This window comes from Podarcis tiliguerta, assembly GCF_965153285.1.
Source record: "Podarcis tiliguerta genome assembly, chromosome: 16".
Lineage (NCBI taxonomy): Eukaryota > Metazoa > Chordata > Lepidosauria > Squamata > Lacertidae > Podarcis > Podarcis tiliguerta.
Genome location: NC_139549.1, coordinates 22,598,064 through 22,620,484, shown reverse-complemented (window position 1 = coordinate 22,620,484; position 22,421 = coordinate 22,598,064). Strand labels below are relative to the sequence as shown.

At 48.1% G+C, this 22,421-nt stretch overlaps 1 protein-coding gene across 1 annotated transcript in view; it reads left to right on the top strand.

The window, feature by feature from the left end:
- Positions 1–22,421, top strand: part of GCN1 (GCN1 activator of EIF2AK4) — a 61,458-nt gene that overhangs the window by 18,008 nt on the left and 21,029 nt on the right. Inside the window, exons 21-42 of the mRNA XM_083417500.1 lie at positions 363–541; positions 1,374–1,467; positions 2,667–2,780; positions 4,475–4,673; positions 5,054–5,209; positions 5,724–5,905; positions 6,940–7,020; positions 7,830–7,973; positions 8,305–8,432; positions 8,778–8,967; positions 10,622–10,692; positions 11,555–11,720; positions 11,854–12,048; positions 13,680–13,926; positions 15,891–16,012; positions 17,110–17,224; positions 17,897–18,076; positions 18,826–19,046; positions 20,185–20,253; positions 20,348–20,486; positions 21,368–21,564; positions 21,740–21,882. Coding sequence (XP_083273626.1) covers positions 363–541; positions 1,374–1,467; positions 2,667–2,780; positions 4,475–4,673; positions 5,054–5,209; positions 5,724–5,905; positions 6,940–7,020; positions 7,830–7,973; positions 8,305–8,432; positions 8,778–8,967; positions 10,622–10,692; positions 11,555–11,720; positions 11,854–12,048; positions 13,680–13,926; positions 15,891–16,012; positions 17,110–17,224; positions 17,897–18,076; positions 18,826–19,046; positions 20,185–20,253; positions 20,348–20,486; positions 21,368–21,564; positions 21,740–21,882 — 3,332 coding nt within the window. The remainder of the gene's footprint in view (positions 1–362; positions 542–1,373; positions 1,468–2,666; positions 2,781–4,474; positions 4,674–5,053; positions 5,210–5,723; positions 5,906–6,939; positions 7,021–7,829; positions 7,974–8,304; positions 8,433–8,777; positions 8,968–10,621; positions 10,693–11,554; positions 11,721–11,853; positions 12,049–13,679; positions 13,927–15,890; positions 16,013–17,109; positions 17,225–17,896; positions 18,077–18,825; positions 19,047–20,184; positions 20,254–20,347; positions 20,487–21,367; positions 21,565–21,739; positions 21,883–22,421) is intronic.

Below are 22,421 nucleotides of genomic sequence, written 5' to 3'. Positions count from 1 at the left end.
GTCCACTTAGTTTTGGTACTGCCAACTCTCCAGAGGTGGGGGAACTTTTTCCATTGCCTTCTTGGCTTCCTTTCAAGGGCTACATCCTACATTGGGGGGGGGGGCGGGGGCTAGAGGCAAAGGTAGGCAGAACAGTAAGCTAGTTTTTCCACCCCACCCCCAGCAGGAGGCATAATCTGAGTTCAAGGGCACATTCCAGACAGGCAAAGCTACTCAAGGTGGGTGCAGAGGGCCTGCCAGAGAGGTTTAGAGGGCTGTATGTGGTCTGGGGCCCAAGGCTCTCCCCACACCTGGTCCACTCTGAACACTCTGCTGCAATCCTTGACAAGTGGCTGTTTCCCCTCCCCTTCCTTGTTTCACAGTCGTCCCTGAATGCAGTGGGTCTGCTCTCTGCCCTCTCTCCCAGCCAAGTCCTCCCTCAGGTCATCAGCACCATCTCTGCCTTTCTAGAAAACCCAGCTCTGTGTCTTGTGACCCAGGAGGAGTTTGCTATCATGAAGACGCCTGAAGGGGAACTGTATGACAAGTCCATCTTGCACAGGTGAGGACGAGCACTTGGATACAGGAAGCTGCCTTATACTGAGCCAGGCCATTGGTCCATCTAGCTCAGTGTTGTCTACACTGACTGGCAGCGGCTCTCCCGTTCTAGACCCTACCTGGAGATACCAGGAATTGAACCTGGAAATCTTCTGCATGCAAAGCAGATGTTTTGCCATTGAGCTACAGCCCTCCTTATTTTTGACAGGCCATTACAGGTTTCCAAAGCACTTTTAGGAGAAAAAAAATCTCTTTAATCAATACATATATGCCACTAACCTATGGACCTTTTGTACACACAGCACTAAGCGATGACCCGTCCCCTTGAAATGTGTGTGGCATAACAAACCACCACTATCTAAAGCGCTTTGATCTGTGGAACTGGCACTGTTACAAGTGAAACATGATACTCGTTCTGCACTTGTAAGAAATCAATCTTTTAGTGTAGCAATGCTTAAACTTCAGAACTCCCTGCATATTGACATCAGGCATGCACCTTTGCTGTACTTTTTTGGTGCCTGCTTAAAACGTCTTCTTAGGCAAGCCTGTCCAAACATGTAGAAGTTACATGTGTCTGAATCTTTTCCCCTTATTGTTGATTTTCATAAGTTTTTAAAATCTCTTTAGCTGTCATATATATAGAGAGATATATATAGTTTGTGTAAAATGCTTAGAGTGGTCTTTATCACGATCAAACCGTATACAATTTTTGTTTAAATAAATAACAAATATTAAATGTTTTCTGTTCTTTTGTGGTAGCTGTAATTGAAGCTGATAACCTGAGATGATTTCACTGGATTGTGCTAATCTCTCTCTCTCTCCTTTGCTGTCTTCAGTGCTCAGCAAGACAGCCTGAAAAAGGCCAACATGAAGAGAGAAAACAAAGCTTATTCTTTCAAGGAGCAGATCATTGAACTGGAGCTGAAGGAGGTGAGGTCTTGCATGGTGGATAATACCATATTTAGGTCTAATATAAGCTCTGTTTTAAAGCAACTGGACTGGTTGCTCCCCTTTGCATTTAATGTTTGTTAACGTTTGAAATTTTATTATGTTTTTATACATGTTGTAAGCTGCCCAGAGTGCAGCTGCTGCTGCTGCTGCTGCTGCTGCTTCTTCTTCTTCTTCTTCTTCTTCTTCTTCTTCTTCTTCTTCTTCTTCTTCTATATTACATTCGTACCTTGGTTCTCAAACGCCTTGGTATTCCTACATTTTGGCTTCTGAATGCCAAAAACCTGGAAATAAGTGTTCCGGTTTTTTAACGTTTTTTGGAAGCCGAACATCCGACGCAGCTTTCACTTGAGTGCAGGAAGCTCCTGCAGACGATCGGAAGCCGCGCCATGGCTTTCAAATATTTCAGAAGTCAAGTGGACTCCTTGAATGGATTACATTCGGGAACCAAGGTACGACTCTACAGTGGTACCTTGGGTTACATACGCTTCGGGTTACAGACGCTTCAGGTTACAGACTCCGCTAACCCAGAAGTAGTACCTCCGGTTAAGAACTTTGCTTCAGGATGAGAACAGAAATCGTGCTCCGGCGCAGCGGGAGGCCCCATTAGCTAAAGTGGTGCTTCAGGTTAAGAACAGTTTCAGGTTAAGAATGGACCTCCGGAACGAATTAAGTACTTAACCCCAGGTACCACTGTATTATTATTAAAGCCCTAAATGACTCAGGCATGGACTGGAGGAAAGTTGGATTTCTGATCTTCACTCAGTTCTGCAGGGATTGTTGTTTTTTTTTGAACACTCACCTTTTCTCAGCCTGATGAGCCACCTCTCAGGGAAAGCATCCCATGTAAAGCTCCCTGAGTTTCTGGGAGAGAAGGGGAAAGAAAATGAAGATGAAAAGAAGACTGAATAGTTTTAAGTTGCATCAAGACCTTTTTTGGTAGCATTTGATGAGCAACCTGTGATAAACTAAATCAGATTGCATAGAGATAGGTGTTTTCTTTCTTTCTTGCTGCTGTCATCCTGAGCTTGTCTGTCTCTGGGCACAACTCCCAATTCACTCTCATTTTCTCTCCCATCATGTTGTTCATTGTCTTTGAACTGCTGAAGCTGCTTCCTTTGGAGGGAATGCTGCCGCCCGCTTCCCCGTTATAACCAAAAAGACGGTTTTCTCTTCTGCAGGAGATTAAGAAGAAGAAGGGGATAAAGGAGGAGATCCAGCTAACCAGCAAACAGAAGGAAATGCTGAATGCCCAGCTGGAAAAGGAATCTCAGACCAGGAAGCAGATGAAAGAGGTAAGCTATAGCTGGGCCTAATGTTAAGAATGTAAGAGGAACCTGCTGGATCAGGCCACGGGCCCAGCGTGTTCTCGCAGTGGCCAGCCAGATACCTGTGGGTGTTACAGGAAAATCCTTGGGCTCCCTTGGATTGTCAAACAAAGACACCAGCCAGGAATATAGTAGTAGTAGTAGTAGTAGTAGTAATAGTAATAATAATTTTTTATTATTTATACCCCACCATCTGGCTGGGTCTCCCCAGCCACCCTGGGTGGCTTCCAACAAAATATTAAAATACTGTAATACATCAAACATTAAAAGCTTCCCTAAACAGGGCTGCCTTTAGATGACTTCTAAAACTCTGGTAGTTGTTCTTCTCCTTGACATCTGATGGGAGGGCATTCCACAGGGCGGGTGCCACTACCGAGAAGGCCCTCTGCCTGGTTCCCTGTAACTTGGCTTCTCGCAGCGAGGGAACCGCCAGAAGGCCCTCGGCGCTGGACCTCAGTGTATATAGGAGCCAAACAGCAGCCTGTAGGCCTGATCTTTATTCAAAAGACTGTTGCAACAGGACTTCTACCCACCACATGGAAGAAGCACCGAACAAAAGGATGCCCCTTCTTTTATAAGCTTCTCCTTTTCCCACAAACCCCTTTGGTGAAGCTTCATGCACGCATCACAGATACATCATACATATGTCACAAAGGGGGAGGGGTTTTCTTGCCCCCAACCCTCCCTTGCCCTCCACTTTACACCCATCAAGTGATAACAATGGAAGTATTTACAAGTTCCTGCTTTTCCCTGTTCAGGTAATCACACTTCTTTGTCCTGACCCAGAACCTGGATGGTTTGCTATTGTCCACAGGATGACTACCTGTCTGGCACCCATTTGCCAGGATGCCAGTGATTATCTCTTATGTAAGAGGCTGCTGTGTACGTGATCCCGGGTTTCAGGGATTATGGCTGTCTTTTACCAGTTTCCCAAGTCCCCCTCCTTTGGTAGCCATCTTTTCCCTGAGTAAAATGAAGTTGGAATGGTGTCGATTTGGGTGGTGGTGGTCTGGGGGTGCAGTGTCCCGTTTAACTGGAAACAAAACCCCACCACCACCTTTATAAAAATTCTGGTAACATGGGAAACCCACAAGCAGGATCTGAGCACATGAGATTTCTCCCCTCCGGCATTGAGATGAGAGGGGCTAGGGAGAGACCTTGAAATTACAAGCAAGAATAGGGCCTGAACTGGCACATTTCCACACTCAAGGGCAATGTTTGCTTCCTGGCTGGTTGTTGTTGTTGTTTTAATAAATTTAATTTAATTTAATTTAAAAAATAACGTGGACTGGATCACACAAAAGAGGCTAGCCTAGCCCGCAGCAGAGCATATGTCAACAATTTGTTACCTGTTGCCTCTGAGGACCCTCTTGACTCTGTCTCTAAAGACCACCCCCTCCATCTCCCATTAGCAGATCAACTGCCCCACCATATCCACTGGTCACCAGCTGCTGCTGCTGCTGTGGTTCAGTATTGCCATGCCATCTGTTTCTGGGTCAGCAAGTCCCTTTCCCCCCTCTTACTGTGCTGAGAATATTGATAAAGGAAGAAAATACAGAGAAAGGATTGTGCTTATGGGTGTGTGGGTGTGTTAGTCCAAAGCTTGGCTGCTTCTTTCAAGATTGCCTTTCGCCAGTAACCACCGCAGTGTTCTATTGCAGCTTGACAATGAACTGGAATCAATGCTGGGTCTCCTGGATGCTGTTCTAAAGAGGAACCCCCCTGGTCTCTCCCAGTACATCCCCAGTCTCATAGGCTTCTTCCTGCCTCTGCTGAAGTCCCCTCTGGCGGCTCCAAGGATTAAGACCCCTTTCCTTTCTTTGGCATCCTGTGTGATGCCTGATCGGTTGAAGACTTTTGGTTAGTGTTCTGCTTTGTGCGTGTTTATATCATCTATCTATCTATCTATCTATCTATCTATCTATCTATCTATCTATCTATCATCTGTCTGTCTGTCTGTATCTATCTATCTATCTATCTATCTATCTATCTATCTATCTATCTATCTATCTATATCGATCTATCTATCTGTAGCTAGCTATCTATCTGTCTGTCTGTCTTTCTTTCTGTCTGTCTGTCTATCTATCTCTATGATGGGGGAATACCCAGATAAGTTAAGCTTTTGTAGCATAAATCTGCAAAAATACAAACAAACGTAGATTGGGGTAGCCAGCCAGGGTGCCTTCCCCCCTCCTCAATTTTGGTGCTGGACTTAGACCTCCCTTCACCCCTTTCCCCAGGTACTGTAGTGAGTCACGTGACCTTGAGGATGATAAAGCCTGAGTGTGTTTTGGACGAATCCTGGTGCCAAGAGGACCTGCCCACTGCTGTGACCAGAGTGGTGAATTTGTTGCACACGCACACTGTGCCTGTCCGGATGAGCAAGGGAGAGGCAGGTGAGGACCCGCTTCGGATTTTTTCCACCTGATTTGGTTGCTAAGCAGTGCCTCCTCGCTCCTCCCCGAGCAGCTGACTCGAAGAAGAAGAAGAGGAGTTTGGATTTGATATCCCGCTTTATCACTACCCGAAGGAGTCTCAAAGCGGCTAATATTCTCCTTTCCCTTCCTCCCCCACAACAAACACTCTGTGAGGTGAGTGAGGCTGAGAGACTTCAGAGAAGTGTGACTAGCCCAAGGTCACCCAGCAGCTGCGTGTGGAGGAGCGGGGAAGCGAACCCGGTTCCCCAGATTACGAGTCTACCGCTCTTAACCACTACACCACACTGGCTCTCTACTGAGAACAGAATTAACTCTTTAAGTTATGAACTGAATGATCACTACTGTTGCACTCCCAACAAGTCAGCCATGCCCATTGATTTCAGCAGATTTATTCTGTCAATGGCTGGCGTTGGCCTGTATGGGCATGTCCTTCTGCGTCTGTATCTCCCTTCTTCTTTTCTGCCTGTTGCAGGTCCCGTGCCATTAACGGCCCCAGCCTTTTCCTTAGTCTTCCCTCTCCTCAAAATGGTGCTGCTGGAGACTCCCAACGACAGTGAAGAGAAGGAGGAGCTCTTGGTCAAGGCTCTGCAGACGATCACGGTCCATGCTCAGCTGAGATCATCTGCCAGCAGCCAGAGTTTGCTGGTGGACGAGGTCAGTGTTTTCCATGGGGTTGCATCATCTTCAGAAAGCAAGCTGCCATTTTTACTTGGTGGCAGACAGATGTGCCCTACCCCCCCCCCAGGAGGTTCAAACAAAGCTCAAAATGCACAGCTGAACAAAGCTGATGCAAGTGTTGAGATACTTCCCTTCTCTTCTTTTTCTCATCACATCCCTCCTCTGCCTCTTTGTCTTGAGAGCCATCTCCCTCGCCTGAGCCCAGATGCAACATACAACAGCTTGTAGCCATAGAAGAACAGGAAGTACTTCAACATGAATTTAAAAAGTTGTAATATTAATGCAACAGAACAGAGTTACAGTGGTACCTTGGTTCTCGAACTTAATCCTTTCCGGGAGTCGGTTCAACTCCTGAAACCGTTCAAAAACCAAGGCGCGGCTTCTGATTGGCTGCAGGAGATTCCTGCAGGCGAGCAGAAGCCGCGTCGGATGTTGGGCTTCCGCAAAATGTTAGCAAACCAGAACAGTTCTGGGTTTGCAGCGTTTGGGAGCCAAGCAATTCAAGAACCAAGGTACCACTGTATTTCCTGGATATGGGTGTTACATTTTAGTATTCGGTCACTATTTTAACGATGTATCGATTCACATTTTGTTCTGTTGCAAGCCGCTTTGAAAAAGCAACATATACTGTATTTTTCTGTGTGTAATCCGCGGTCCCCCCCCCAAAAAAAATAATGTCAAAAGGGGGTGTCTTACACACAGATACATCTCCCCCATTTTCTTAAATCTGAGTCCCCCAAAATAGGGGCTGTCTTATACATGGGGGTGTCTTATAGACGGGAAAATACGGTAAATGTAAATAATAACAGCAACTTAGTAAATCGACTGGTATGTAAAGTTTGTTAAGTACATAAAATACGGAATGCTCACCTGCTGGAAGCCATTCCAAATCCCCCAGCTTCATTGCATGATGAGGATGATTATTCATTGTTGGTTGGGCAGTTGCCTTTTTTTAAATGACACGTGTTTGCATTTCTCCTTTGCCCCTCTTTCCCCCGGTCACCTGTCAGAACGGACCTGAGTTACTGCCTCGCACAGAGATGCTGCGGCTCCTGAGTAAAGTGATCGGGACAGGCTCCCCACGCTTACAGGTGAGCTGGCCACCTATTTTAGTACAGCAGTAGCTTGCAGGCCAGAAGCAGAGCTCCCGTAGCTCTTTTTATCTGGTCTTTGTTGGTCCTGTTAAACCTGTATTCAGCTCCCATACTTCTAATGTTAACTGTACAGTGCCTGTATTAATATGTTATGCAGTGCCTGAGTACATGGGAGCTGGTGTGGCACAGTGGTTAGAGTGCTGGATAAGGATTTGGGAGACGAGGGTGCAAATCCTCACTCAGCCATGAGGCTCACTGTCTCTCAGCCCTAACCTGTCTCACAGGGTTATTGTGGGGATAAAATTAAGAGGGGAAGAACTATGGATGCCACCTTGATCTCCTTGGAGGAAAGATGGTTTATAAATGCAATTGATTGATTCACTCATGGATTTTCCAGTTTGGTGCCATTAACGAGATTATATTTAGGTGTCTGCTGAAAACATTTGTGCTTTCCCTTGAGGGTGCAACCCGGCCATTCATGGAATATCAATTTTATATCTGATGAAATTGCTTTGTTGTTGTTTTGGTTTTTAATGAAATGATTTTAAAATGTTGTCTTGTTTTATTGTTGTTAGCCGCCCTGAGCCCGGCTTCGGCTGGGGAGGGCAGGATATAAATAAAAAATTATTATTATTATTATTATTATTATGGCTAGTTCCATGGTTTTTAGTTGGTTGAATCAGTTTTTATTTCTTTCAGAGTGTGTTTTAATGTTCTTTTTGTACCCCTTTGGTGGCCTATGAATTTGTATGGCAACAATTACATTCCTTCGCTGTCTGATTTTAAGTTCTCTTGCCTCTTGTCAGGTCTTGGCTTCCAACGCCCTGACTGCCCTGTGTGCCAGCAGCAGTGGAGAGGACGGCTGTGCCTATGCAGAACAGGAAGAAGTGGATGTGTTACTCCAAGCCCTTCAGTCCCCGTGCATGAATGTCCGAGATGCAGCCCTCCGGGTCAGTCGGGATCTCTTTCCAGCCAGCACAGGGGAGGAGAAGGGGGGGGATGGGTGGCTTCCCATCCACCACTGGAGGAAGATAAGTTTGTAGAGCTGTGTTAGGGAATCCCAGGCCTGGGGGCCTAATGTGGCCCTCTGGGCCTTCATGCCTGGCCCTCGGAACGCAGCACGCCCTCCCAATCTTGCTGCAAGCGTGTGCCTGCAAAGTAATACCTGAACAGCCTTAATGCATGCTGGAAAGAGGACGTCACTTCTCATGGCAGTTTTGGAATACAAGGAGGTTGGGGAGGAAGGCTTTTTCTACTGACTTGTCCTGTTCTGATCTTCAGGGCTTGATGGAGCTGCAGTTGGTGCTGCCAACGCCGGACAGCGATGAGAAGAATGGGATGAACCTTTTGCGCCGTCTCTGGGTGGTGAATTTCGACAAGGAGGAAGCAATCAGGACGCTGGCCCAGAGGTGAGAATTTGCTGGCCCACCAAAGAGATGCTCTTTTTTGCACCAGAGGCTCATTGCTCAAATGTCAGATGATGCTTCTCTGCTAGGACCTGAGAAAGTGCTTTTACTAATGGACATAGGAAACTGCCTCTGCAGAGTATTGCCTAACAAATGGAACCCTTCTAAGTCTTGCCAGGGCCCTAACAGTTATTGACCCACCTTGTTGCAGAGGCAGGCTTTTTCAGTGGTCGCAGCTTGGTTGTAGAATGCGCTACCTGCTGAAAACTCCCCTCGTTGCTGCCTGATACGAGACCGGGGTGGATCTTCGATACCCGGAGGATGACCTTTGGCTTTCGTCTCTTACAGGCTTTGGGAGTCGATGGGTCTGGAGTTGCAGCCTGACATTTGTTCAGTCCTCATTAAAGATGTCATCCACTATGAGGAAGCCGTGCGCCAGGCTGGTGCTGAGGCCCTTTCCAAGAGCGTTGAGCAGTATCGAAGCCAGACGAGGGACGTCATGACCAAACTGATGGAGATCTATCAGGAGAAACTCTATGTAAGCCATTCGTGAGGAGGGACTGGGGGGAGGTCTAGAGCAAGAGTGGGGGGGAACCTCTGGCCCAGAGGCTCTGGCACTGAGACCTCTAGGTGTCTGTGTATCCAGTCCTCGGGACCCTCCCTAGGCCACACCTCTCCTCCTCCCAAACTACATTCCTGTGTACTATCCTTGCATGCTTTCACCTGGCAGCAATGTACTAGTAGTAAAGGTAAAGGGACCCCTGACCATTAGGTCCAGTCGTGGCCAACTCTGGGGTTGCTTTACTAGCCGAGGGAGCTGGCATACAGCTTCAGGGTCATGTGGCCAACATGACTAAGCTGCTTCTGGCGAACCAGAGCAGCGCACGGAAATGCCGTTTACCTTCCCACTGGAGCGGTACCTATTTATCTACTTGCACTTTGACGTGCTTTCGAACTGCTAGGTTGGCAGGAGCAGGGACCGAGCAGCGGGAGCTCACCCTGTCACGGGGATTCGAACCGCCAACCTTCTGATCGGCAAGTCCTAGGCTCTGGTTTAACCCACAGCGCCACCCGCGTCCCTGTAGTAGTAGTAGTAGTAGTAGTAGTAGTAGTAGTAGTGGTTTTATTTATATATACATACATACATACATACATACATACCCTGCCCATCTGGCTGTGTTTCCCCAGCCACTCTGGGCAGCTCCCAACAGAATATTAAAAACACGATAAAACACCAGATATTAAAAACTTCCCGAAACAAGGCTGTCTTCAGATGTCTTCTAAAAGTCAGATAGTTGTTTATTTCCTTGACATCTGGTGGAAGGGCGTTCCACAGGGCGGGCGCCACCACCGAGAAGGCCCTCCGCCTGGTTCCCTGCAACCTCACTTCTCGCAGTGAGGGAACCGCCAGAAGGCCCTCCGAGCTGGACCTCAATGTCCAGGCTGAACGATGGGGGAGGAGATGCTCCTTCAGGTATACTGGACCGAGGCCGTTTAGGGCTTTAAAGGTCAGCACCAACACTTTGAATTGTGCTTGGAAACGTACTGGGAGCCAAAGAAGGTCTTTCAGGCCCTTCAGTGTCCTTGTTCTGTGATAATGAGGATAAGAAGAGCCTGCTGGGTCAGGCCAAAGGTCAACCTAGTCAAGCCTCCACTGGCCAATCAGATGCCCCAATGGGACAGCTCTCCAGACACGGTTACCTGACAAATGGTGAACATAAAGCAATATAGTAGTTCAAGCACCAGGTGTGGGGAGACCAATACTGTTTAAAGCATTGTGGAATAAAGCACAACAGAACACAGCAAGAAACTGGCTGCTGGATCAAATGCCCATCCAGTCTAGCATCCTGTTCTCCCAGTGGCCAACCAGATGCCCCAATGGGAAGCCTGCAAGCAGGATCCAAGCACAACAGCGCTCTCCCCACTTGTGATTCCCATCATCCAGTACTCAAGAGGTGTGCTGCCCTTGACACCATGGCTGGTAGCTCTTGAGTCAGAGTCCAGCCACATCTACAGGGCCACAGGTTCCCCACGCCTTGGTCTTATAGAGAAACTTAAGTCTAGCATGGTGTGCTTCTGTCCCTGCCCCTTCCCTCCCCATTATTTGTTTTGCACCTGGATTTTGACCGTGTTCAGCTTTTAAAAGCTCCTTTGCTGGGTTTTCTGACGGAATGCCTGTTTCTCTTGAACAGAGGCCTCCACCGGTTTTGGATGCTCTGGGACGTGTGATATCTGAATCTCCACCCGACCAGTGGGAAGCCAGGTAGTCCTTACTTAAATTAAAATTCTGACTCTCTATCCAGCTGAGGTGCTTCAGGCCTCTGACGTTATAAGGCGAGGTGTAAATGTAATAGTTTAAATCGGGGCTTCCCAAACTTGTGTCTCCGGCTGTTTTTTAACTACCATTCCCAGCATCCCTGACCCTGGTAGCTAGTAGGGCTGGGCGATATCTGGTTTTCAGCATAGTGATATATCACCGGCTAAACATCGCGATATACTGATACAGCACGGTGTCTGAAATAAAGATGAAGCTATGTAGAAGCACTGGCAGGCTTCGCGGTTTTACCTACATTGTGATTTTTGCATAGTACCAGCTTCTTCTTTGGCAATCACTCGTAGCCGAGTAAGATTGTCTTCCATAAACACAGTTTTAACAATGAGTCCGTAAGTGACTGTGGAGGCCAATTCTGGATTCACACATCCTTCCACAGTGGGGACACTGGTTGATCACGGGAGTTGATCACGGTGTGGATCTGCCGGGCATGCCTTCCTCCTAGCACGATAGTACTAGCTATATATATATATATATATATATATATACACACACACACACACACACACACACACACACGACATCATATTGCCAGGTGGACTTCAAACTGGTTTTGGATGAAATATTGATATATTGCCCAGCCCTAAACCCTGGTTTAAAAGCATAGGAACACAAGAAGCTTCCATATGATGAGTCAGTCTGTCTAGCTCAGTACTGACTTAACTGGTCGTGCCTCTCCATGTTTAAGGCAGGAGATATTCCCAGCCCTACCTGGAAATAACTGGGACCTTCATGCTGCTCTGCCACTGAACAATGGCCCTTCGGAACCATAGCTACCATGTTACCTTTACAGGTGTGGCATTGCGTTGGCCCTGAACAAGCTCTCTGAGCACCTGGACAGTTCGCAGGTGAAGCCTCTCTTCCAGTTCTTTGTACCGGATGCCCTTAACGATCGCAACCCCGAAGTCCGGAAGTGCATGCTGGACGCAGCCCTCTCGGCGCTCAATACCCATGGCAAGGTAGGCATTAAGATACATCGGAAGGAAACGGCCTTATATTGACTCGGTCTTTTGGTTCATCTAGCTCGCCACTGTATCCAGGTCTTTGAAATCACGGTTAATGCTATTGTGTGTGTGTCCTACGGCTTTTCAGGACAGTGTCAACTCCCTGCTGCCCGTGTTTGAGGAGTTCCTGAAGGACGCGCCAAACGATGCCAGCTATGATGCCGTCCGGCAGAGTGTCGTCATTCTGATGGGCTCCCTGGCCAAACATTTGGACAAAAGCGATCCGAAAGTCAAGCCGATCGTTGCCAAACTGATAGCAGCCCTTTCCACTCCATCCCAACAGGTAAGCCCTTTCTCTTTTCCTTGCCACTTTTGCGGAGATGGAAGGATGGTAGGAGATTTTGGGGGGGGGGGTTCAAGACACTGAGAAGAGATCTCTGAACCTGTTTTTGCATTTTAGGTTCGTTTTGACTCTTTTGGTAGTTTGGTTAATGCAGTGGTCTGCAGGCAGTCCACCAGGGGGCAGTGGCATACCATGAGAAACAAATCAATTAAACACGCAGCAATAGAATGGTGCTTAAGTATACTGTGAAATTCGAAGATTATTGCTTCCCTTTGTGCTTCATTGCAGTGTTATTTTGTCCAAATTGAGGTTTACGTTAACTGGTTTTGCGTTGCCTTGTTTCAGACTGCAGTTAATATTAACCACGGTTTGTCAGTTCAGGTGAAATGATAAACTGCGGTTAAGCCAAAGTGGAAGCTTGCTGTCTCCTTTCCCTGGCTGCTTGAGAGGCTTGCTGTGACTCATTTGACTCTACTCGCACTAAACAACGGTTTAGGGTGTTGTGCGAATGTGGTCTTTATCTCTGTGTGGGAGAGCTACAAAAGATTGAAAATGAATTCACATAAGACAGAGGATCCTGAAAATGGTGAGGTCTTTGAGCTTTGCTTTCAGAATTTGGCTGCCCGTGATACTTTTTCTAAAAAGGAAATAATAATAAAGAGGCACATTTTGAGGAGGTTGCTCCTGACCTGACTTTGCTCCAGGAGACCCAGGAAGCAGTGTCCCTTTTACCTGGTTTATCTCATGGCCCTTCCTTTCTAAAATGGACTGGTCATCAAATTTTTTTTTTTTTAAACCTGCCTTAATTAGGGTCAGTTATAAAAGTGTGTTTTAAACAATGGGGGACAGTAATAAAAAGTGCATTATATTCCATTAGGGAGCAAATCACCCACCTGCCTAATCATACCAAATTCACTGGGATGCGGGTGGTGCTGTGGTCTAAACCACTGAGCCTCTTGGGTTTGCCCATCAGAAGGTTGGTGGTTCGAATCCCCACAACGGGGCGAGCTCCCATTGCTCTGTCCCAGCTCCTGCCAACCTAGCAGTTCGAAAGCAAACCAGTGCAAGTAGATAAATAGGTACCGCTGTGGTGGGAAGGTAAATGGCGTTTCTGTGCGCTCTGCTTTCTGTTGCGGTGTTTCGTTGCACCAGAAGCGGTTTAGCCATGCTGGCCACATGACTCAGAAAGCTGTCTGTGGACAATTGCTGGCTCCCTCTGCCTGAAAGCGAGATGAGCACTGCAACCCCATAGTCACCTTTGCCTGGACTTAACCATCCAGTGGTCTTTAAAAAGGTAAAGGTAAAGGGACCCCTGACCATTAGGTCCAGACGTGGCCGAGGGAGCCGGTGTACAGCTTCCGGGTCATGTGGCCAGCATGACTAAGCCACTTCTGCTGAACCAGAGCAGCGCACGGAAACGGTGTTTACCTTCCCTCCGGAGCGGTACCTATTTATCTACATGCACTTTGACGTGCTTTTGAATTGCTAGGTTGGCAGGAGCAGGGACTGAGCCACGGGAGCTCGCCCCGTTGTCCTTTACCTTTAGCAAATTCACTTTCTATGACTGGCCCCTGAGTCAGCCCAGGGTAACTTTTGCTTGAATTGCATTCTTGTCACGGTGATCCCTGTAGGTCCAGGAGTCGGTGGCCAGCTGCTTGCCGCCCCTGGTGCCTGCCATCAAGGAGGATGCAGGAGGGATGATCCAGAAGCTGCTGCAGCTGCTGCTGGAGTCCGATAAGTACGCCGAGCGGAAAGGAGCCGCTTATGGGCTGGCTGGCCTGGTGAAAGGCTTGGGCATCCTCTCCCTCAAACAGCAGGAAATGATGGCCACGCTAACAGATGCCATCCAGGACAAGAAGAACTTCCGGCGGCGAGAAGGTGAATTGATTGGCAGATTCTCCCCTGTTCTCTCCATCTTAACTTATTTAGGACTTCCGCCCTTGATGTGGGTGGGTGTTTTGCTTGCTTGGAACCTCACCCAGTGGCGTAGCGTGGGTTGTCAGCACCCGGGGCAAGGGAAGTAATTTGCGGCCCCCCCCCGCTGCACTGTCCCTCCCCCAGATAGTCCCTCCCTCTCTCTCTGCACCGCACCGCACGCCTGGCACCCTCCCCTCCACAGTGGGCGGCGACCCGGCAGCTCGGATCGGATTCGCACAGCCAGCACTGCAGTGAGAGAGAGTGAGTGAGCCAGGTAGGGGCAGAGAGCTGCGAGTGCGAGCGCCCCCACCCCAGATGTTGCGCCCGGTGCGGCCGGCCCCCCCTGCACCCCCCACGCTACGCCACTGACCTCACCCAATGTTCTCTGCTTGCTAGATGACAGGCTCTTGCGCTAAGGGACATGCATTTTTTTCCCCTTTTTATTTATGTATGTATGTATGTTACAAATGCATACATCGTCATATTACATTACAGGGCTTATTATAATATAATTTCCAACATGTATACAAAGTTTATATACAAAATTTATATACCTAAAAAAGAAAAAACAAAGACACAAAACTATTCCAAAATAGTATTTGTACCAGCACTACGGACTTCCTGTCAAATCTCGTCGTATATTCCTTTTTTTACAAGCGAATGTACTCTTATTATTGTATGTTTCTTTACATTTTATCTAATACATTCCTATATCACTATGTACCCTTGATCTTGTTTCTCAACTCAATTTTTCTCCAACGTCGATCGAATGCTAGCATAGATAGCATACCTTTCCTATATTTTTGAACATATATCTTATATCTATCCCATTTTTCCATAAACTTTTGTTTTGAATTGCTTCTCAAGCTATTTGTCAACTGCGCCATTTCAGCAAATTCTTGTAGTTTATTATTTTCAGCAAATTCTTGTAGTTTATTAGGAACTTGCAAATTTTAAAGTTTCGCAACGGGGATCTGGTAGAACAGTTCCGCTGGTGGGAACTGGTTGCACAACAGATTTCACAGTCTTATCGCGTGACAAAGTTGCCGGTGGCCTGACGCCTTCTCTTGTGCAAAAAAAGTGTTCCATTGGCACAAAACAACACTCACGGCTCACACCAAAGGAGAAACTATGAAGCTAAGGTCCAAAGCCTTGATAGATAATCCACTTTGGACGAAGACAGGAAATGGGCTGAGTGAGGACAGGAAGCAGCTGCATACTTCTCAACTCTGAACATTTCCTGGCTTGGATACCAGGTGGCGATATTCACTCATGCGTCAAAACCATCTTTCAGACAAGACCAGGGGTCCATTCCGTTGGTGCAAAACCTTTTGCCAGAAGAACAACTGTACTGCTAAGCAGCTTTAACTCAGCACTACATTGGATACAACCTTTAGTTCAGACCGAGGGGGTGCCGGTGCAGTCTTGGCCTGAACTAAAAACAAACCCCTGTGTTACAATAAGAACCAATCACAACAATACAAACACAACACGTGGGCTAATAGTAGAGAATATATAATAGAATAATGATATAACTCAAATTACAGGAATAAGCCAATCAGAGTTCACATGTACAATACAGTGGTACCTCGGGTTAAGTACTTAATTCGTCCTGGAGGTCTGTACTTAACCTGAAACTGTTCTTAACCTGAAGCACCACTTTAGCTAATGGGGCCTCCCGCTACCGCTGCACCGCCGGAGCATGATTTCTGTTCTCATCCTGAAGCAAAGTTCTTAACCTGAAGCACTATTTCTGGGTTAGCTGAGTCTGTAACCTGAAGCGTATGTAACCCAAGGTACCACTGTACAGCAGAGTGGTAGCGAGGAACGTCAAGCCGTGTGTTCGAAACAGATGTCTAAGGACAGAGCCTCGCTTGCCAGTCTGCCCCTTGCCCTGATAAAAGCCTTGTTTGCCTCCCATTTAGGGGCCTTGTTTGCCTTTGAGATGCTCTGCAGCATGCTTGGGAAGCTCTTTGAGCCTTACGTCGTCCACGTCTTGCCCCACCTGCTGCTTTGCTTCGGAGACGGGAATCAGTACGTCCGAGAGGTAAGAAGCGCCTGGTGTTCCCAGGGCAGTAGGTTAAGGACGGAAGAAGCATTGGGCTGCTGGATTAGGCCAAAGACACCCACCCACCCCCTGCCCAGGTCCAGCACCCTGTTCCCCATGGTGACAGTAAAGGTAAAGGGACCCCTGACCGTTAGGTCCAGTTGCGGATGACTCCGGGGTTGCAGTGCTCATCTCGCTTTACTGGCCGAGGGAGCCGGCGTACAGCTTCTGGGTCATGTGGCCAGCATGACTAAGCCGCTTCTGGCGAACCAGAGCAGCGCACGGAAACGCTGTTTACCTTCCTGCCAGAGCGGTACCTATTTATCTACTTGCACTTTTGATGTGCTTTTGAACTGCTAGGTTGGCAGGAGCTGGGACCAAGCAACGGGAGCTCACCCCGTTGCGGGGATTCGAACTGCCAACCTTCTGATCAGCAAGCCCTAGGCTCTGTGGTTTAGACCACAGTGCCACCCGCGTCCCGATGGTGGCAGTAGCCTTCCCTTATTGCATAAGAACATAAGAAGCACCTGGCTGCAGGATCAGGGTCCTCTCTTCCAGCATCTTGTTCACACACTGGCCAACCAGATGCTGCTGGACATAATAATCTCTTAATTAGCATACATACGCAGTAAAAACACAAGAAGGAATTCCTTAAAACTAGGTGAAAATCAGATAAGAGTGCAACTGTATATCACAAGCATAACACCTTAAAAAACATCACGCAGGTCCTGGCTGGAGACAGAGAAACTCGCTCCAGTCTGCTACTGCTGATGAGCGTAAAAATGCATGACAAATAATTGTATGGTGATTCCCTTGGCCCAGGGGCAGCCAGTGCTGAGTCCTCCGGATGTTAATAGACTCCAAATCCCATCAGCCCCAGCCAGCATGACCGGTGGACAGGAATGATGGGAGTTTTAGTTCAACATCACCTGGAAGGCAACGCAGTGGCTGCCTCACCTTGGATTTAGTTTTCTGGTGCCCCCACCCCTGCATACATGGTTAATTGCTGGTGTGAGACTGATCCTCCCTAATGTTTGGCTGCTGGATCTCGAAGTGGCTTGAGGCCAGTTGTGACTTCTCCGTTTCCTTCCTTTGAGGCCGCGGACGATTGCGCCAAGGCCGTGATGAGTAACCTGAGTGCCCACGGGGTGAAGCTGGTGCTGCCTTCGTTGCTGGCTGCGCTTGAGGAGGAGTCTTGGAGAACCAAAGCTGGTAAGAACTTGGGACTGGGTTCGTTTTTCATTTAAGGGAAGGGAGGCTGACTGACAGCTTTTGGAATGGCTGTAGCTCCTTCGTTCTTGCGGGAAGATTACACCAGCGTTGCCTTATTTTGCTCAGGTATTATTCTCTGCAAAGAGCCATCCTAACTAGATAGGATCTTTACAGCTTTTGGGAAACCTTAGGCTCTTGAAGTTTATTGTTTAAGTAGTGGTAGCAGCATAGCTGTCAACTTTCAGATTTGAAAATAAGGGATCAGCAGCATCAGAAAAAAGGGATCAGCATCCTCACCTGTCCCGGGGACAGTCTACGGGTTATCTAACAATCCGGGATAACAGTGGGAAGCAGTGGGAAACAGCGCTGGAATAAGGGAATTTCCTGCAAAAAAAGGGAAGGTTGACAGCTATGGGTGGCAGGGTCCATTGAGAATGAAATTTAGTCTCTGTTGTCCACTGTTTATCTTAGCTCTCCAAAACTTTTGAAGCTGCATGCATGACTGCAGGTGTAATCCTCTGTACACTTAATTTTGGGGAGGGAGGTCCCACCGAGCTTGGTGGATATGACTTCCTAGTAAGGCTGCCCTGTGGACTGACTTCTAACTCTGCCTCTGTCTATCGATCTATCTATCATTCCATCATTCCCTGCCTTCCTGCTCTTCCCCACCAGGGTCAGTGGAGCTGCTGGGTGCCATGGCTTACTGCGCCCCCAAACAACTCTCCTCCTGCTTGCCAAACATTGTGCCAAAACTCACCGAGGTGCTCACTGACTCCCACGTGAAGGTCCAGAAGGCTGGGCAGCAGGCGCTCCGGCAAATTGGGTCGGTTATCAGGAACCCCGAGATCTTGGGTAAGAGCTTGTAGTTTGTGTTTCTGTGCGGACTAGCATCTTCCTCTTGAGGTGTGCAAGGTGGAACAAATGGGACCACATTGCAAATTAAAAATAAAGCACAATTAAACATGAGATTCAGGGAGCCAGCCACCTAACTCTACCCTACCCTACCCTATTCCAGGATACTCCATTCCCCCGCCTATTTCCTATTTTCTGCTCCAGATATTTGGCGATCCATGGTCTCTAAGCATACACAGTCCTCATTGGGCTGTTGCTCCTTTGGGATTCCCTGCTCCCATTTCCCCCTCCATAGTTCTGAAAATCATGGGGTTCCTCCAGGCCTGCTGACATCTTCCTCTTGTTTCTCAGCGACCCCATTGCGCAGTACATAATGGCCTGGACTCTGCTGAGTTTGCTGGTGGAGGGAGCAGGTAGACCCAAGCATGGAGGTTGGATGTATCAATGGCTACTAATTATGGAGTCTGGATAGAACCTCCATGTACTGAAGCAGTATACCTCTGAATACCAGCTGCTGGCCTCTGTCCAGAATGGAGCAGGACTTTATAGACATCTAATGAAACCTTGAATCTAGCCAGGTCAAAAACAGTCAGCTGGTGCATCACTTTCAACAGAGAGGCATCACAGGTTGTTGCCAGCAGCATTTTGCATATGGGTTACCAAAATACGGGCTGTTGTTGCCAAACTATCAGCTGGCTCTTTGCTCTGATCCTGACCCTGTCCTCCTCCTTTTCTTCCCCTCCATACAGCGATCGCGCCTGTCCTGTTGGATGCCTTGACAGACCCATCCAGAAAGACGCAGAAGTGCCTGCAGACCCTGCTGGACACCAAATTTGTCCATTTCATTGATGCCCCTTCACTGGCTCTCATCATGCCCATCGTCCAGAGGGCTTTCCAGGATCGCTCCACAGACACGAGGAAAATGGCTGCCCAGATCATCGGCAACATGTACTCTTTGACGGATCAGAAGGTAAGCTGGAGTGAGGCTTCAGAGCTAGGGGTGGGAGCCTTTTTTTCAGCTCGAGGGCCACATTATCTCTTGCGGGGGACACATGCCATTGGTAGGCGGGTCTAGACTCAAAAGGGGGTGGAGCAATGAATGTAAATTTTACCTTCGTACAGCAGGCTAGTTTCTACACACACGCCTCTCTCTGTCCTCCCATCTGGACAAACAAGCCATTGTTTCAGGTCAAAGACACATCTCAGCCAGGCAAAAACATGCAATAGATTCAGGGTGTGAAACTGACAGCCAGAGGCAAGATGAGTTCTGCAACTCCTGACATCCATTCATCTCCTATGTGAGATGCAACCATCAATCAAGGCAACCTCTCCAGACCCACAGAAGCACCTGGAGACTTATTGGACTTGAATTGTTCATATGCATCATAAACTTGTTCCGAGTAGTGGTTCCAACCTTAAGATGCAGTTAGGCCTCTTTTTAAGAAATGACAGACAGCTTGTTGTTGCCTATTGTCGTTTAAATTATTTATATGAAAAAGCAATGATAGATAGATAGATAGATAGATAGATAGATAGATACATACATACATACATACATACATACATATACAGATAGCCAGTGCATTTTTCGGGGGGGGGGTGTGCAGGGATATGCATACCCCTAAGCATTTTGTGAATCTGTTTGGCTTCACAGAGTTTGGCCTCATGAGTAGGAAAATGAGAGTACCCCTAAACATATTTTTTTAAAGAAAAAAAGCATTGCCGATAGCTATAGATTTAGATAAAATACGCAGGTGGTGGATCATGACTGGTGAGAGGTGCATCCTGGGTAGGGTTCCGAGGGCCAGATAGAAAGGCCTGGAGGGCCACATGTGGCCCCTGGATCTGTTGTTCCCCATCCCTACAGGAACTGCAGCCCATCCACATATGTAGAAATGGTTCCCTGAGGACAGAGCCTCTACAGCCCATGACTGTTTGCTGCCCTCCCAGCTGTGTTTGGAGGGGGACTGGCTGCTAAGTGAAAAACAGGGCACACGTGTTATCTGTGCCGTTTGCCATCTGCACCCTTTCAAGGTCCATGTGCACTGATCCCAAAATCCCAATTTGTGATGTCCATCCCACTTAACCTGTCCCCATCTCCATTTCAGGATCTGGCTCCTTATCTGCCCAGTGTGACCCCAGGTCTGAAGGCCTCTTTGCTGGACCCGGTGCCTGAGGTACGCCGTCCCTGTGCAGTTCCTTTGTTAGGTGGCCTTTCCCCCCTCACCTTTTCCTCCCAGTTTCCCACAATCCTTTCCTTTGGACTCTCAGGTGCGCACAGTATCCGCGAAGGCGCTGGGAGCCATGGTGAAGGGGATGGGCGAGTCTTGCTTTGAGGACCTGCTGCCTTGGCTGATGGAGACCCTGACGTACGAGCAGAGTTCGGTGGATCGGTCTGGGGCCGCCCAAGGCAAGGACAGCAGGCTGTTTCCTGGCGTTTGATAAAAACAATGGATTTGGCTGCAAGCGAGTTGGGGGCTGGTTGCCTGCTCAGCTCACCAGCATGTTGGGCAGCCTCAGGCGAAGTTATTTACTTATTATGGGAGAGAGCCATTGTGGTGGTGTGGTTAGATAAGAGTCTTGGACCAGGACCCGAGAGAAAAGGATTCAAAGGTGGGTTGTGCTAAGAAGCAGTGACCGGCCCCCAAGGTCACCCAGTGAGCTTCACAGCCGCCACATAGGGATTTTGAACACGGGTCCCTCCCAGGTCCTAGTCCGACACTATCGCCGGTACAACCACACCAGCTTTCAAGTTACTCTCCGCCCCGTCGCACCATTTTGCAAGATCAGGTTTCTAAATGGCCTACCTCACAAAGTTGTTGTGAACGTCGGAAATCTTGGAAGCTGCTTTATATGCCGAGAGAGACTTATTTGTCAATGTAGATTCTGTGCCAATATGCACTCAGCCATTTTGCTGTGGCTCCTCACCCACAAGAGACAGGGTTTACCTCACCAAGGCATTTCAGATTCTGCTATTCCTGGGCATGGGTGGGGCAGGAAGCTGTATACATCACTGAAGTCCTCCAGTCACTGAAATCCCTTCCAGGCTCTGGGATTTTACCAGAGGCTGCCCACACGTTGTTTGATCACATCTTCACAAACATATGGGCTAGCTATTTGCTTTGTCTTATTAAACACAGAAAAGTAAGAGATTGTCAGAAGGCTGTTCCGAACCCAGTGGCACATTCTGCATTTCAATGGGAAATATATGAGAAATATACCTTTTGTGGGTATACACACCTGTGCGATCCTGAGCAAGAGAGTTACACCAAAACACACCATCTTTTCCAGGTCTGGCTGAAGTCATGGCTGGCTTAGGAGTGGAGAAGCTGGAGAAACTTATGCCAGAAATCGTGGCTACAGCAAGCAAAGTGGACATCGCCCCCCATGTCCGGGACGGTTACATCATGATGTTCAACTACCTGCCCATCACCTTTGGGGATAAGTTCACACCTTATGTTGGGCCCATCATTCCATGCATCCTTAAGGTAGGATTTTCGGGGCAGGTTTTTGATCCTTCCATCCAGAAGGGATGGAAGCTTGAATTCAAGTCATGAGAATGGAGGAGCCTCCAAGTCTCTGACGGCTGGAGATTCCACTCTTAGCTCCTGTGCTGCGCCCACAAAACCAACCCTTGTTGCTAATTTGTACCCTCCTATTTAGGCGCTGGCAGACGAGAACGAGTTTGTGCGGGACACGGCTTTGCGCGCTGGGCAGAGGATCATAAGCATGTACGCAGAGACAGCCATTGCGCTCCTCTTGCCTCAGCTGGAGCAAGGCCTCTTCGATGACCTCTGGAGAATCAGGTTAGAGCCGACTTCCCATTCATGTGGCTTCTCACTTGCGGGGAATCTCACGGCCTAGGACCCTTGTACCTACGGGACCGCCTCTCCCGGTATGCCCCACAGAGGACCTTAAGGTCCATAAATAGCAACACCCTAGAGGTCCCAGGCCCTAAGGAAGTTAGATTAGCCTCAACCAGAGCCAGAGCCTTCTCAACACTGGCTCCGGCCTGGTGGAACGCTCTGCCTCTGTAAGACAGAGTTGTTCCGCCTGGCCTTAGGCTTGGAGTTAATTTGATTCTCTTCCCCTCTTTCTTTTTTCCTTTCTCCTCCTGTGATGAGGCTGCATTTTAATATTTTAATGTTGTATTTTAATCTTGTTTTTTTAAGTTGTATTCATTCAACTTGTTTTTATTATTGGTTGTTATTGGCCCTGAGCCCGGCCTTGGGGACCGAGAACCACATGCGCAGGGGACCAATGCGACCCTCCAGTCCTCAGGGCTCTCCAGAGGCCACACCCACACTGTGGTCCTGCTTTGCTGTTTGCTTGTTTGTTCTTGCTC